The sequence below is a fragment of the Odontomachus brunneus genome, unplaced genomic scaffold (genome assembly GCF_010583005.1).
Source record: "Odontomachus brunneus isolate Ranch 3 - 2012 unplaced genomic scaffold, Obru_v1 Obru_scaffold_168, whole genome shotgun sequence".
NCBI lineage: Eukaryota > Metazoa > Arthropoda > Insecta > Hymenoptera > Formicidae > Odontomachus > Odontomachus brunneus.
Window position 1 is genome coordinate 335,650 of NW_022639618.1, and position 18,415 is coordinate 354,064.

General features: G+C 31.1%; 1 protein-coding gene across 5 annotated transcripts in view; it reads left to right on the forward strand.

Annotated features, from left to right (window-relative positions):
- LOC116851224 overlaps positions 1–18,415 on the forward strand; it is a 108,524-nt gene that overhangs the window by 61,235 nt on the left and 28,874 nt on the right. For 3 of the 5 annotated variants that reach the window (XM_032830438.1, XM_032830437.1, XM_032830439.1), the window contains exons 1-3: positions 3,135–3,230; positions 3,464–3,566; positions 9,553–9,644. In XM_032830438.1, the coding sequence (XP_032686329.1) occupies positions 3,150–3,230; positions 3,464–3,566; positions 9,553–9,644 (276 nt within the window). In that variant the 5' untranslated portion in view covers positions 3,135–3,149. Of the gene's footprint in view, positions 1–1,698; positions 2,045–3,134; positions 3,231–3,463; positions 3,567–9,552; positions 9,645–18,415 lie in introns of those variants that run through there. The other 2 variants (XM_032830440.1, XM_032830441.1) reach the window with 2 other exon arrangements.

Sequence of the window (18,415 nt, forward strand, 5' to 3'; positions counted from 1 at the left end):
ATATATATATATATATATATAACATTTTAAAAAAGTAATTCAAAATAAATATTTATAAATATTTATCTAATAACTTACTAATATTGTATGCTGTCTAGGTTAATACTTTTAATCTTAACAGTAATTTGCGTAAGTATTTCATCACTTAGCAAAGTATTATATATTAGTATTTAAATATTGACAATGTTCTGCGTAAGTATAAAATTATATATAATATTATATATATAATAATTACATTATATATTATATTATATATAAATTATATTATATATAATATAATTATAATATATATAATATAATATAATTATATTATATATAAAAACACTATTGTATTATATATAAAAACACATAAAATTATATATAATAGAATATATAATAGAATTATTTATAATAAATTTTTTCTTTCTATTTTTTCCAGCATTATATATATATATTTTGATGTAATCTCCAATGTTTTATTTACTATGATATAATCTGAATGTTTAATGATATTTAATATGTCATTACTGTTACTTATATTTACATTTATATTAAGTGGTTTAATATCTTCTTTTATTACTATATTAACAATATTATGGAAATCTTATTTATTTTGAACTTGCTATTTTTTTTGCGCTCTATTATCTATCTTTGTTAATAATTTTCTCTCTTCTTGAAAACTAAAAAATTGTTCTATTTTGTTTAATTGAAACATTATTGCTAAATGTTGACTCATTAAACTGTGTTCATAAATAACTCCACCTGCTTGTTGACCAAATAAAAGTGATAGTGCGAATGCTATTGCGAATTTTTTTAAATATAATCACCACGATTACATACGATTTACTCTTTTTTAGTAAAACATCTTTGTGGTTTACAATAAATTTTTATTTTTTAAAATATTATCGCCACGTTTACATACGATTAAAGACGCAAGTGCTTCTGCGTTGCTTGATATACGTATTTCAATACGTACCTCAATTATTACATTTATTACTTTACATTTATTACATTACAATTATTACATTACATAGAAACGATATATTAGAGCGTTATCGCTACGACATGATGTACAATAGATTTAAACATTGCCACAATGTTGTAAAGAAGACTTAAACAATTGATGTCCGAAGCAAAATTCGGTCGTTAAAAATTTGTATTTTGGGTTGTGATAATTTCAGATCTCAGGACTGACTGCACTAATTTTTATCAAATTGGTCGCAATTGGAAGCTTATATTAACATTTTTGTCAGAAATGCAATTAGATTTTCCATTGCGGCTTTATTCCCGAGATGTTTTAGTTAGAAGTATGATCTTCGTACTCCGAAAAAAACTTGTTGGTAGCATCGAAATGGTTATATACTATGAACATAGTCACATCTCGGATCTGTCACTCTTGGATACTCGTCTTTATATATGTACTTGGCGTCACGATGCTACCGTATCGTTTGATAAGTGATAGCAAATAGAAGAAACAATCAATGGCGTTAGAACCGCGCTCGTAACTGTCCACTGTCATGCGACAACTTTGTGTCACCTAAGAGTGGCGATTAGGTATTAACGCGAACGAGAGAGGGAGAGGGAAAGAAAGAAGGGAGAAAGAGAGAGAAAGCGAGAGCGAGAGAGAGCGAGCGTGCTATTGGCCGTGATGCCGCGACGCGACGAGTAGATATAGTTGGACACTGCTGCCTCCGCTATGACCCTCTTACCTCTTTACCATTTCTTCCTGCCAAGAACGACTACCGCGCCGTGCGTGAGGGACTTCATGCTGAGAGCGAGTGCGTACTCTGATGAGAATTTCGATGCGATCAGTTGCATTTGCTAGCCGGTAGCCATCTAGTGCGAGAAGCGCATCCTGAGAAATATCTAGAAACGCGTCGAGTTCCTCTTAGTATCGCGTTCTTTGTTGCATCAGTCATTGTCAGTTTTTTCTTGTCGTTGTCGTCGGCTTTGATCGACTTATCCGATCGTTCGTCAGGAGGTCTGCCTCCTACGTCTGACTCTTTCCCGCGAAGCTTGCAGCCGATAATTTATCCACCTGTTAGCCGTCAATGAGAGCAGTAAGGTAAGATGTTACACGTTGCGTCGCCTCTTTCTCTCTATTTTTTTCTTTATCGTATATTCGTTATTATTTTCTTTACATTGGGCAATTTATTCTTAGTTTATCCTCTTTTTGAAATTTCCATAAGCTAGCTATTTAATTAATGTTTTATATTTAGCAAAAGATTTTTTATGTTCATTAATTAATGATTTAATTAATTTAAAATTAATCGCAAGTAGAGCTTGAACTGTGTAAATATACTGCAAGTATACGTACGGTGATCACTTAACGATCGCTTAATGATATTCTGTATGTACACAGACACGCATCTAAATCGCTGATTCATCATAGTCTCATATCACGCGCGCAACTCAATACTTCAATTTGAGTTGAATAGATACAGCGTTAGAGATAAGTTTTTTCTTTTTAGCTAAACTATGTGCAGCACAGGAAATTCGTTCTTATTTTGTTCAATATTACATTACTCAATATTACATTATTTGTTTCTTTTTAAAAGCAAAAAGTGCAATCTAATTTAACTAAAATGAACATACCTATAACCATAATGTAGAAATGTATGCAAGCACATAGAAATATTTGCTGTAATCGAAGGCTTGACATATACAAGGGTTGCGAATATTACACTCTCTAAATTTTTTTTCATATCTACTTAAACTCTGCATTTCAGAATCAACTTATCGATCATTAAAAAAACTAAAATTAGTTATCATTCTTCGGATTATTTATCGCGTATTATTCTCTGGATCTTGGTGATATATATTCTGAAAATTCTTTGGTTTTTTAGATACGAGATCTTTGAGATTTCCGAGTTTTTTTAGTATATATCTTCTCGTATGCTAATAGAATGTGAGATATATTTTCATTGCAACGCATACTACTCAAAATAAACGAAAATTACTTCGTGAAGGAGTTTGACCTGAGATTTTTATTTTTGGCATTTAGAACTTTCTTAATACCGTCGTCAAATAAGAAGGTGACAGATGTTTTAAAAGTAACCGATGTATTACCGATATATTACCGATATATTACCTCATCATTTTCCTATCGAAACACGCTATGAAGTATTTTTGAGAGACACTTTGAGTCATATACGGGGTGGTGTGGAAGCATGTCTCCTATTTGTGCTCCGGGACGAGCGATATATTTACGTCTCCGAGTCGTTACGTCCGACAGAGCAAAAGTCGTAAGGGTATGTCGGCACGCAGTATATACGCAGTATATACGCTAAGAATAATCATTTTGTTAAAAGAAAATATATTCCGCTCACCAAAAGCAGTATATTGAGTTGCATTATATTACGTAGGGAGTTCTATATCTTGAAAGAAAAAGAAATAATGTTTAAAGTTGATAATTTGGCAATTAAATCTCTAACCACTTTTTAACTATACTGAGTTTAGTTAGAAAGAATTTCTTTTTTCTCAGACAGCCAAAATGGAGGACATGGAAGATATGAGGACGACAGTGGAGCTGTACATTTATGACCTTACTAAGGGTATGGCAGCAATGATGTCGCGATTACTCATAGGTGAGCGGGAAAATGATAATATTCATTTAAAAATATAATCTATATGAATTTATTTATCTCTTTAAGTTTAAAGAATACAAATGATTTTCTAGAAATATGAAATATTTTAGGAAATATTGTTGTAGGGATATTTCTCCAAAACAAAGAATCAAGTTATTTTTCTATATTCATAAAGAAAAAAAAGAATATAAAGGAAAAAACGAACGCTTAATCTTACAGTGAGGATTATTAATTTTTGTGTTTAATACTACTTAGCTTACTTAATGTAATTTTTATTGCTAGGTGTCATTTTTTAGTGGCGTATTAACGGTGTTAGTTATAAATTTATTATTTATCAAATACAATTACGTTTCTTTTATTTCTTTTACGTTTCTTACACTTATTTCATTAAGTATCACTGTTAATTTGAAACGAAATTGAGATAAATAAAAAAATAAATAAATATATACACACAATATTATATAAATTCGAAAAAAATATTATTTTTTATTTTTCGGATAAGTACATTATTGCACTAATTTTATTACAGAGATGTTATAATAGATACATTATAAAAGTCTAGAGATGGATAATAAAAAGAAGTATATAAGTATATAAGTATTTAAATATATGTTTATGTATTTTCAGTATTACTATAAATAATGAACCACTATTATATTTTTCACTTTTTCCACTATTATATTTTTAAAATAGAATGGTTAATAATTTTAAGATATATATCTGTATATAGATAAAATAGGCTTTAATAGTATAATAGTTTTTCATCAAAATATTACATGTAGTGTTTAAAAGATATTAAAAATAGAAATTAAAAATAGAACATTATTCTCAAGAAACACAAAAGTGTCAACTTTAGTTACAAATATTTTTTTTCTAATTACACGAACAGTTTGATAATAACTTTTCATTCATATAAAGGAAATTGTCCACTCTGATTTGCCAAATGAATATTTTCACTTGAAACTGAAGAATAAATCTAATTTTATTGTTATAAGATCACATTTATTATAATTCGATTGACACTAACTCGTATGAAATCTACTTCAAGCTTTGGAGAAACATTCATTTTTATGATTCTGAATAGTGACATTTTTTTTATTATTTGAAATAAATTTTTGCATGTTTTGAATAAGATTTCACTTTAAAAAATTTAGAAAGTAGTTTTCTTTTTATTATTATAGTATTTTTCCTTCCATTTTCGATTATAATGTTCCATTATAGAAATCACTATGTAAGTACTGCGAGTTTCATCAAATTCTCACGAAGCTCGTATCATGATATAATAATCTTAAACAGAACTTAAGAGGATTTGGAGATAAATGAGTCTTTGAAGAAGTTTTTGCGTATCATTGTTCTAAATAATTGTAAAATACATCATATATATAAGATACGCACCGTAATATTCAATCGGGTATTTATCGAGGAAAAATGCTACGCATTACTGTGTTTTTACAGGGTACAATTTTAAGCTCTTTTACCTTGAGTTGGTGGAATGTTATTTAAAGAAAGGAAAACGTAACGCAACGTCTTTCTTTATTATTGTCACATAAACAACAACCGTGATTTCTATAATGGAACATTATAATCGAAAATGGAAGGAAAAATACTATAATAATAAAAAGAAAACTACTATCTAAATTTTTTAAAGTGAAATCTTATTCAAAACATGCAAAAATTTATTTCAAATAATAAAAAAAATGTCACTATTCAGAATCATAAAAATGAATGTTTCTCCAAAGCTTGAAGTAGATTTCATACGAGTTAGTGTCAATCGAATTATAATAAATGTGATCTTATAACAATAAAATTAGATTTATTCTTCAATTTCAAGTGAAAATATTCATTTGGCAAATCAGAGTGGACAATTTCCTTTATATGAATGAAAAGTTATTCATATTTGTGTGACTCATTCGTTGTCACCTTACTTTCCAAACGAGATTTCACTCTAAGAAATTTTGAGGGTATGTGACGAATCTCACTTCAAGCATCTTACTATATGAGCATACTGTATGATGTTAAAGAACTTCGTAATGGTCGCGGAAACTCAATTTCGATCAATTCTCGACTTGTGCTGTTCAATTTCGCGAGTCATGCCTATAACTTGATTATGACTTATCACTGCACACGGCTGCAACTACGTCGCGCGCCACGTTCGTCATCGCTCTTCTCAGTGGAAGAAATCAAACGTTGTTAATGCGGAGCGATTCTTGCCAAATTGTACGACGATTTTGGATCAAAGACGATTTAAATATAAACAACTGCTACGAAGCAGTGACACTTTGGGCGATGATGACTCAGAAAGCGTGCGTTGTTTGCGTATTGTTGAATTATTCAACAATATTTTATCCGGTCATCTCTTGTAATAAATCCAGTAGAATAATGTTCCGCGTTAGATTTTGGTTTGTACGATATAATGAGAAATACATTGCAGTAATCATCGAAATAAGTCGTTGCGTACAAGATGCAAAAAGGACAACGCAAAATAGGTATAGGAAATCCATTCAAAATAATGCTACATTAACATATAAATATCAAGAATAATTGTGATGTAATTATTATTGCGATTAGTAATATGTTAGAAGTGATTCACAGCAATAATTAGTTTATTGCTGAATTGTTTCGCAGAAAAATTGCGTAGCTTTTGTCATCGAGAAAGTTTTTAAAATTACAATTGCAAAAATAGGTAAGAATAGACTGCTCGAAGGATCAAACAGCAGGCACAAAGTGCGCACAAGTAAAAAGCACACAGTATAAACGCACACGATATGTGGTGGCAATAATTTAAAGAATTGCATGTGTAACGTGGTGCGGAAGTACATGGAGAGGTGTGGAGCGCAATCTGAACGAAACTCTGTACGAACGGTATAAAGCACAACACATGCGTGTCGGCATCGTCGACTGTTTGCGCCACGTAACCAAGGTTCGTTCGCACACCCTTTCGCTTATTCGCGAAAAGATCTTCTATTTTCGAGCACGTGTACGTCCAATTAGCATCCTGCTGTTTGTCACGACATCGAGAAAAGGGTTCGTTTGATCTAAGCAAATTAGCAATTGCAATAGGTTGCGCGCAATGGGGCAATTTTTAAATAAAACTTAAAAATTTATTTTGTATTTAACATTTTTGGAGAAAGTATAGAAAATGATAAGGTGGATATTCTATTGTTATCGTTTTCGCATACTGCTATTAAACACTACAACTAATAAGTTACTTTTTAATACAGGATGTTTCAGAATTTACTCGATTATTTCTATGAAATCGTATAAATAAAAAAACGACTTAATGCACAAGTAGAAATTATTTTTATATGAAAATGATCCTTGAAATTATATTCAAAATGTGTTCCACAACATAATTGCCATTTGCAGAGACATTGATGGAGTATACGTTGAAAGTATTAATTAAAATTTTAATTTTTATATATAATTCTTTTTTTTCCAGATATAATTTTTTGTATAAAAATAAACCAATAATCATGCTATTAAGTCTTTTTTTAATTTACCGATTTTATGCGAAAAACGCAGTGATTTTGGAAACGTCCTGAATAGGTGATTTTTTTATTTTTCCATATTTATGTATGATCTATTTATTCAGATTTACATATAATTTATTTATGAATAGTTTTGTTGGTGGAATACGTCTGATGTTACGACGCACAAATTCTTATGTTGTTGTTATTCCTTATGTTATTCGTTGATGTTAATGTAACACTGCATTTTCAAATTTGTCATGAAGCGGATACACGTCCGAGCAACGTTGCGTCTCACACCGCTCTGGAAATAAAATATAACGGTCAGGTTATTTCTTGTGGGGTCGACGCGACTTCTCTCGCTTTCAACGCGCAATGAGAAAGCTACGAAGCATGTACGCGGATGTACTTAGCTATTTCCGCGGTACAGAACTGGGTCGAAAGGAGGTACGAAGTCCGCAAGCTCTAGCTTCATCCGGGTACGCGAGGTTCTCGCGTTTTATGCATCGTTCTAACGGGTGAATTTATGCGAGGATAGATGGCAAATATTGTTGTCTTCGTTGAATTACCGTCAGTCCTTGAATAAGAGTATCGTGCGTACGAGCTTAAGCTTGTCTCGAGGTTACTTTGTTGGATCACGCCAGTACAGACGCAAATAGAACGAATCTTCATAGTTCCAAATTCTTTTGAAATCCGAATCGGTTAGTTTCTCACTGTGATTTTCGAAGGAATTTAATATGGAAAATTTTATCGTTGAGTATTATAATTAAATCTCAGTAAACAGAAATTTTTTGCGTGATTTTATTTTATTAATATGCATAATTGTTTACATCTTTTTTCTTTTATCGTTACTATTATAGTTATAGCTATATAAATCTTATATTGTTTAACAGAAATTCATATTAATGAAATTCATACATCAATATTTATTCATCCAACATGTAACTTTTTAGGTACTGTAGACGTATATCCGACAAATGTCATAGGCGTAGAGTATGGATATATATGTGAATCTGACGAATTTTTCGGTAGTTACTTTTGACACAAGTAATAATTATCAGCTGTTGGCATAAATTTATAATTTATTTTTTTTATGTATTATAGTATATAGTAATAAATAAAATTTTATTTATTACAGTCTATTACTTTCCAATTTCTCACAAAGTTACTTTCTTTAAGGGGCTATACCACTCTAGCGTCCGAAAATAATTTTCGGAGAATTTTTGTGGATAAACAAAGAAATTAATAAAAAATCATTAAAAAGGTTTATTGTATATATTTTAAAATGTATATTCAAATTTTTATATTAACATATATTACAAAATGGCGGCGATAGAATCGTGTCAATATGAGCGAAACGGTGATTGGGAACTTGCAGCATAAGTGTCGCAATTGACAAAAAAACCAAAATTTTCCGTCATCTACATGCCAATAGCTAGAGAAGTACGTAGGAAATTTTTGATATATTGAAAATTTTACGCATTTTTTATAATAATTATTTTTATAAATAATTTTCAACGAAGTTTTTAGGATACAAAATAAAGCTTTTTCTTTAAATGCGTGCCTTTTCTATAAAAATAAATATTTAAAAAATTCCCTATGTACTTCTCTAGCAATTGGCACGTAGATGACAGAACATTTTGGTTTTTTGTTCTAGATCAACATTCGCGACTTATACTGCAAGCCCCGGAACCCCGTTTCGAAAAACACGCTCATGCTGATAAGACTCTAGCTCCGCCATCTTGTAATATATGTTAACATAAAAATTTGAACTTTAAAACACTTTAAATTTTACACTTTAAAATGTGTACAATAAAGCCTTCTAAACGAATTTTCGATTTATTTCTTTATTTGCCCACAAAAAATTCTCAAAAATACGCTTAATTTTCGGATTCTAGAGTAGTGTAACCCCTTAACAATTGTCTAAAGTATTCCACCCTTATCAATCGTATAATTCTCTCTAATGCTCCGTAAAAAAGTTAAATGTCATAATGATTATTCAGAATCAGCATTACAATACTACTGCGTTGCATTAATTTATACATAATTTATAATGAATTCCGGTTTAAAAAAAGGTTAGTTGTACGATATAGGGGAGTACAATAATAGAAAGTCAATGAAACAAAGTAAAAGATTTATGCATATTTCAAATTATATTTATTTATCGAATCTTCGATAACTTAATTATTAATTAAATTTTTGTGCGATTAATGTAAAAAAAAAAACAATATATATATATATATATATATACACATACACACACATACGTACGCGTACACGCACATTCGATTGCGAGAGTCACATATATTGACTCGAAAAGTCTATACCTTTACATGTTAAATTTGGACCCTTTAGGGTTTGCACTACAGAAATGGCTCATATGATCAAGTATCCATTGAGACATTTATTCAGAATGACTACAACATATTAAAAAAATTAGCCAAATACGCAAAAGGACACTTTCCCATAAGAATGTAGCGTAGTCTTTTGTTTCAAGCACTAATTTCCGACTTTCGTAGGTCGTCAGTTGGACGGAATATGGCATACGGCGATAGTTGCGTACGGAAGGGAATATTTCTTTGGCCCGGCTGGTATACAGAGTGTTCGACCTGTAAGTATCCATAAACAATTAATACGGTCTACTGATCTCTCAATCATGTATCGATTGATTGTTTAGTAACATTACCTACATTACGTTTATGCGCGTAACGCTAAACAAACGCAAGGCTTTGTCAGTTACGTAAGTGGTCCTCGTGGCGTATTCGCTATTTTTCTTGAGCGCTTTTTTTCCTTTTCATGAGTATATTCTCAGACGATAAAGTAAGTAAAGTAGAAACGTTAAATACTTAACCGTGATATCTAGTCAGTATCAACAACGTATTAATTATTACTATGTTTTGCCTGAAAAAATGTAAAGCGGTTTCCATTTATTGAATGTATACTAGCTTCATCTTAGATAATATACAAAAAATACTGCCTAATGCTTATAGACTTATAGAATAGACCCTTATAGAAAAGTATCACTGGCTGGCCAGTAATAAATAGTAATTTTATTACTCGTACGAGTAATAAAATTATTGAACGACAGTAATTATCACTGACCAAATAATCACTTATTAGTATTAAATTTCTATAAGGGGATTGCGTATAATCACTTATCGAATAGTTGATGACAAGATTAAAGGACAAATATCAAATGCTTTTCTGTCACTTAATATTTTAAGGCCCGTAATAATCCGTCGTGTTTCTGCTGAAAATTTTAACTGAAATAGTTTTTAAGATACAATATGTTTCAATAGTTTTATTTTGAGATTTATTTCAAAATGAGGTTTTGAGAAGATTTTGAGAAGAGGTCAAATAAGAAAATATTATTTTACTACAAATCGAAAAAGTATTCCAAAAATCACTTAATAGTAGTTTATTTGTTTCATTATTGTAATTGATTTTACGTTTCTACACGCAAAAAATATTCTGTAGTGACAGCTAGAAACTTTCTGTTACACAAGGTTCAGTTGCAATAACAAAAAAGTCTGTTCCAATAACTGAAGAATTATTCATATCAACGATTGCTTTTGATTGGAGGAACTAAAGTTTTCCGTTCCAAAAAAATAGTTATCGCAGATGATTATTCTGTTGCTCTCATAGAAGGTATAGGATTGAATGGTACATAGCAACAAGAAACGACATTAAGGTTACCGCATCCGAAAAGTTGAAAGAACAGTTATGGATAGTGATCCGTATTGTTAGATGAGCCATATTTTCGCAAAACTTTTATTTCGTTCAAGGAAATCATGTCATTTGATGAAACAACACTATTGTTTTAAATGGTATTTTTTAAAAGTTTCTTTCAAAATTTAGTAATTCGATTTGTTTAATTTGGATTTTCTTGGATTTTATTTTTTTTTCTTTGGATTAATAATTATAATATTCTGTTAAAAATTTAAAAATAATTATCACTGATTCACTATATCACATCAATATTCACCGCATATCGACTGTTGTTCCAATATCTATCAGCAAATTATATAACTATTATTTGGTGTTTACTAGATATGTTATAATATACTGTGAACCTATAAGAATATATTATATAAGAATAAATCGTAAGAATATTATTGGAGTCATCGGGAATCGCTACGTGCCGCTCGATTGTCACGAGGCAACACTTTAACAGAGTCAGGACATGGATGGATGGTATACCGCTTGGGACCGAAATTATCGCGGGAGGATTCACGAAAGTTTAGAGTGTGTTAATAACCTTCGATATCTAGTGGGTTATGAGATATGAGAAAATTAGGAATATATAAATATATTTTTTTAAATATTGTATCTTCCACAACATTTCAATTCAATTAGGATGACTGAATATATGTTTGGCACAACAGGAACTTTCTAACAGAATTTCTTTTTTGTAACAACTGATTTTTCAGTTGATTCTTGAGGAACTGAAAATTTCGGTTGTCGTAACTGAAATTCGGTAATACCAATCGAATCATTTTTTGCATGTATGCGACTGCATCCTTTTAGGTTAATTTCATATCACTGATTGTGATATACATAGAAATGTCTGACACTCGCGACACAGCCGCAGTGTGCAAGTAAAAAATGTCAATCTGAGCAAAAAGCTCCCTACTATTTTTCAGATAATCACGAAACGTTGAAAATATTAATCAAAAAAGATTAACGAATTAAGCGCGATGTTATGAAACAAGTTCTTAGCGTTAAATGCAAGATTTTATCGAAAATGTTTGAAATAAAACTGTTTATTAAAAAAAAAAAAAAAAAAACGATTATTAATACGATTCCAGGAGAAGACGATATTTTGGAAAAATAAAAGCGAGAGAGAGAGAGAGAGAGAGAGGGGGGAGTTCTCTCCATCTATTAAACAAGGGGTTACAGATGCTGAAAACTTTACCGACAGAATACTGACATTTTTCTGCAACATTTATGTCGTATTATTTGTACAGGATTACAAATGCTTTTACGCAATGAAAGTACGTGCAAAAATAAATAAGAACATTATTCATTATATGATGAAAACGAACAAAAAAATATTAAATGTAAAATCTCAAGCTATCAGTCAGCGTAATATTCAGTAAAATCTCAAGCCAACAGTTAACTTAATTTAAAAGTTCCGTAGCTTGTACATATCGAAAGTGTAGATGCTCCAAACAGAAAAACTTTGAACAACATTGCTGTACCTTCACGTTTGAATTTAGAAGCTTAAGAATATCAGAAAAAAATTTTGCAGAAAAATTTCTACACATGTGTGTGGTTGCTGAATATGACAGATGAAATAACATACATTTACACAATTTCTATATTTCTTACAGAAAAGTATTATTGGTAGTTTATTAATAAATTATTATTGTTCAGTAGTTTTACTAATGACTAATGATTTTGAATATTTAAATTACAAAAGTTACTAATGCTACAAAATAATTCAGTGATTACGGCGATAGGGATAATCACTGATGTATTATTAAGTTCTTGTGATGAATTATCTGAATCTGTTGAGAATTATTCTCTAATAACGAAAAAAAAAACATTAATTTTCTCATGATTTGTATGAATTGTTTCATATTTTGTATTTCTCAAACTAACTTATTGTTTGCTCTAGTTCCCTTATAATGTTTAGTTATAATGTTTAGTTAAAAATCTAAAAGTTGTTATCAATCATGTTGTTAATGGTTCGCTAATATATTGGGAGTGTGCATTAATTTTAAGGGATTTCTTAGTACAAATACGGCTTTATTGTGAAGAAATGGTTACAAATTGATTATTCAAAATATTGTCCATCGTTAGCCACTACTTTTTCCCATCTTTCTGGCAATAGGTGAATTCCATGTCGAAATAACGACACATCTTTTGAGGCTATCCACGAATCGACCCATTTTTTGGTATCCTCATAATAATGGAAGCGCTGTTCAGACAGGCCATGAGTCATCGATCGAAATAGGTGGTAATCGGAAGGAGCAATATCTGGAGAATACGGCGGGTGTGATAGGACATCCCAGTTAAACACTTCTAACGTTTCCTTGACCGGTTTTGCAACATGTGGCCGAGCGTTGTCGTGCTAGAAAATTACTTTGTCGTGTCTTTTCGCGTAATCTGGCCGTTTTTGCTTCAATGCTCGGCTCCATTGCATCAATTGTTGGTAGCGTTCCCCAGTGATGGTTTCGTTGAGTTGGAGCAACTCATAATACACCTAGCTGATCCCACCAAATACAAAGCATGAGTTTTGCGCCATGAATATTCGGTTTTGCCGTCAATGTTGATGATTCGCCTGGCCTGCACCATAATTTTTTGCGCTTCGGATTATCGTAGCGTATCCATTTTTCATCACCCGTCACGATACGATGCAAAAAACTTTTTCTTCTGTGTCTTTAAAGCAACAATTCACAGGTCATTTTGCGTCTTTCGACGTCCCTCGGCTTTAATTCGTATGACACCCAATTTCTTGCTTTTGAATCATTCAAATGGCCTTCAAACGTCTAGAAATCGTTGATCAATCAACATTTAATGATTCTGCAAGTTCTTCTTGCGTTTGACTCGGGTCTTGATCGAGTAAAGCTTCCACTTTCTCATCTTCAAACTTTTTTGGCTGGCCTGGACGTTCCTTGTTTTCCGTGTCAAAATCACCTTTTTTATAGGGTCGAAACCAGTATTTATATGTTGAAATCGATGGAGTATAATCACTATAAACTTCCGATAGCATTCGTTGACTTTCAGTAGCACTTTTCTTCAAATGGAAGCAAAAAAGCAAAGCTTCCGGCAAATTGTGTTTTGTTGGCACAAAATTCGACATATTCAATGCTCAAAAAAACAATGTTGTTTACACTTCGGCAAAATGACACATACTGAAAACTAAAGCCACATGATGATGCTTTGACATGAAGGTAGCAACAATATGGCCCGATGCGATATAGTATGCTATCTCTTGAAAATCCTTTAAAATTAATGCACACTCCCAATACATTATACCAGTATCAGTCACATTCCGATTGTCGTTTTTAATATTTACTAATAAATATGCCATTATAATAGTTTTTGAATAACACAAGTTTTTGATTGAGAGAGTGATTCAAGAACATATTATAAGCATAATCTATCAACGTATTATTATAACTCATTGGCACGATTAGTTTCAATTCGATTATTAGATGAAGCAGTAGATAACATGATATAAGAAAGGATGGACGATACTATGGGATCGAAACCAGCGACAAAATACGAAATATATATTTTTTATTATTTAAATAAAATATTCAAGAGTATTAGAGTGCCTGGATATCTGATAGCTAAATTTTTGGAAATTTAACAAAAAATGTACCATATATAATAATTCGCCAAATAATTACTGAATCATTGAACAGGGATTGATGACTACTATTTCTTTAGTAATTACTAGTAATATTTTTTTGTAAGGAATATATAATAAATGCGAAAAAGATAGCGTGATTATATTAGTGATGATCGTCTCTGCGTTATCGATATTTTTCGAGTTCGTCATCAACTTCACCATTCTCTTAAACAAGGAAAAAGTATATTTCACTTTTTCTATTATACTTTCTTATTGACTTCATCTTTCCTACAGTTATTATGCGCTACATTTTTCCATAACTATTTTCTATATGGTAATTTAAAATCTTTACGATTTAGTAACATCTGTACACATAACGTAACCTACATTTACATAAACAGCATGAAAACTATATAACAACTAATAACCTATATTTGTTTTTAAAAATTTGATTAAAAATTAAGACATAAGTAAAAAAGGGGATTTAGATGAGGAAGATGTTTTATATATCATATATGATAGCAATCTTATTTTATGTTGTTTGTTATTTTGTTATTTAGGTTCATAGAATGTTTATGTTTATAGTATTATGCATGAGTGTTACATTAAAATCAATTTAATCATTCTCGATATTGTAATTACTATGCGTAATTACAATGCAGCGTATATTGTAATATAGTTGTAGAGCATCATTGTTTATACGAAATGTGACGCTAATATACATAAATGCGGAGAAATTTTTATATTGGAAATAAATAAATGATCTAGTAAAAACCAAGTCGCAGTTGGCCGTGCGCAAACAATTGTCTATTGTAAAAGAATTATAAATCATCATACATAATTCAATGTTCAAAACATTTCTGTTCTCGCTTCAGATCCTTCCTTTTATCTGTTTCTTGGTTTATTAATCAGAGCCAGATATAGATTATTGGTTATTACGTTAGTTTTAAACTGTTCATGTAAACATAGACTACATGTGTTATTAAATCGGTATAGGTTGCTGTGTAAACGTAGTCCACGTTTATCATAATGATAAAGAATACACATTATTTTGCGATTTAAGGAAATTAGATGAAGAAAATGATAAAGAATACACATTATCTTGCAATTTAAAATTTGTATCACTTCTTCTTGTCGAAATAGCGGTTCGAGTCCGAAAGAGTTAATTCGCGCGTGGCGACGAGTGTATCTTCGCACGACTGTATCACGCGGGCAATATAAATAATTGGGCGCGCTATCAACAAGTGAGAATTAATGGCTCCGCTGCTTCCCGTCGTGATGCAGACCTATCAGGACGCATCGCCGACGGTAGCCGAAGTCGTGACCGATCGGAAGGTCTAGTAGTTGCAAAGAGGTGAATCCGCTCAGCTAGCTATACGATACGCTAGACACGAGCGGGAACTAAATTTGGTGCGGTTCAATCCAAAAATAATCCCCGCTGCGTACACACACGCTCGCATGCCCGCTTTCTCTCTCTCTCTCTCTCTCTCTCTCTCTCTCTGTGTCCCCTTTTTTTTCTCTTTTTCGTTTCTGTTCCGTACTGGACTCAACGTGACCAGATTCGGCATAAGACAGAAAGTTGTCGGTAAGTCCGTGCTCGATTAGGGTAAACTCGAATAAGATGGCCATACTTTTCTAAAATAAAAAACACATTTTTTATTGTTATTTTTTAATAGCGTTTGGCACATTATTTCACTAAAGCCTATAGTACATAATACTATCAGAATTGAAGGGAAAATATTTCATTGAAATTATTTATTACAAAAATATCAAAACATGAGCATTGGCCATCTTATCTGAATTTTTCAGATAAGATGGCTATAACATTAAGGAATAGATAGCATACATATTTTATGTTCAAGATATAATAGCATACATATTTTATGTTCAAGATATAATAGCATACATATTTTATGTTCAAGATATATATCTATATGTTCAAGATATATACCTATTATTTTATGAAATAATGAAAAAAACATAATTTGACACATTTATTTTAGTATAGGATATTTAATATTGTTTGTGAAAAATATGATACACAGAAATAGAAATTTCTATCATAAAACTTAAATTCTAAATACAATTTTTTGATCAAAACATATTGCATATAAGATTTAATCATTGTAATATTGAAAGTAATTTTTGAATCATAACAACTTTCGTTTTATCAATGTTCATAGAATAATAATGGACTATTTTACCCAAAATGTGAATGAAAGACGGCCATAGTATTTATAAACAAATAGAGAAAACGAAAATAAAAACTGCATGTTATATTACAATTTACATACCTTTTTTATGTATTTAACGTTGATTGTGATAGCTTAACTGTAATTTATTCGACGTTATAGCAAGTTTTAGTGGACACATTAGAAATTTTATAGGTAGTCGAAAATAAACATATAGTATAATATTCATAATCTTGTTATTTCGAAAAATGTATGTACATACCCTAAATACCGATAAATATTGATGATCTTTGTGACTGATTACATAAACGCAATGTTTTACAATTGTTAGAGAAATTATAGTCTATATGGCCATCTTTTCCGGTATGGCCATAATACCCAAGTTATCCCGCATGCACTACGAAATATTTTCTCGATTATATGTGGTTGTTTCGTAATTATCCTAGTAGCAGTATTAACTAAGTTCTTATTTTGCATTACGTAGGTAATGATATCGTCTTAGAACAGCCTGTCCCCACATTCTTTTACACGCAGATAAAATATCTTCAGGATTAATTCCTATATTGTGTAGAAAAGCGTATGCGCGGAGAGTAATGCACAAGGAAGAATTGAGGCAACTTATTTGCCTGAAATTAAAATACTAAATTAGTGAGAGGACTATTCTTTTAAGGTTGATTATTTTCTTGGCGTTTGAAAAGCTCGACTATAGAAATACATTAAGTTCAGAACTATAGAAATACATTAAGTTCAGAACTATAGAAATATATTAAGTGCAGAACTATAGAAATACATTAAGTTCAGAAATTTTTAAACACAGTACGTGTCTGAGTCATCTTGTCGTAGCATTATATCGCAGTTACTAATTGACATTATTACGATAGCTTTGCGCCATCATAATGGCGATATTGAATGTGTCCGTAACTAATAGAAATTAATGATCAAATTCTTTCCGACACGTAGCTATCTTTTCGAATATTCGTTGAATGGCATATATTATTTGCAGAAGTTTAGTGTTCATTTCACGAGATTTCCTGGTATTATGAAGTTATTCCGAGTCTGTTACGACAGCCAACACGAGATCTCCGTGCGAATTCAATTTACCATTGCTGGGTGCGCGAAGTAGCCGTGAGACTAATAATCGCGACACCGACGACGCAGCGCGTCTAAAAGCAACGTGATGAAATCATTACGGTTGTATTACTTTACCTGTACCAGCTGACGCGCTTTAAATACGTGGTTAAAAGTGAGACTAACACGCGCATGATTGTAATACATGTCACTTGGTGACACCGGTGTAACACGCTCGTTTCCGTCCACCGAAACTCTTGGCTGCAAAACTTGGCGAATAGCTATATATTACAGATGTCCGCGAATTTAAATTCGCTCCGTGTAAACTGTTTTTATCAGAAGTGAGATAAACATTTACAAGAAGTGAGATAAACAATACAATATAAAATTAAAATTCTTTATCAAACAATATGATAACTTATGATTCGATTATTATATGATTAAAAATGTTTATTAACTAACGATTAAACACAAGCTACAAACGTAATTAGTCAATTGCTATCCAAGAACGATCTATCAGAAAATTTTATTATACGTACATGCGCGGCTTCTAGAAAAGCTGGTTTTTTATTTTTAAGAGAAACAAATTTTCTAAAAGAGAATATAATTTCCATAAAAACTTTATTTATTTTTAAATTATTTATTTATTTTTATTTCCATAAAAACTCTATTTATTTATAAGCTTTAAGAGTTATTCATTTATAAGAGTAATATATATTTTCTTGACGAAAGAGATTATTTTTCTCTTAGAAATAAAAAATAGCTCTTATAGAAGCTCTCTCTCTCTCTCTCTCTCTCTCTCTCTCTCTCTCTCTCTCT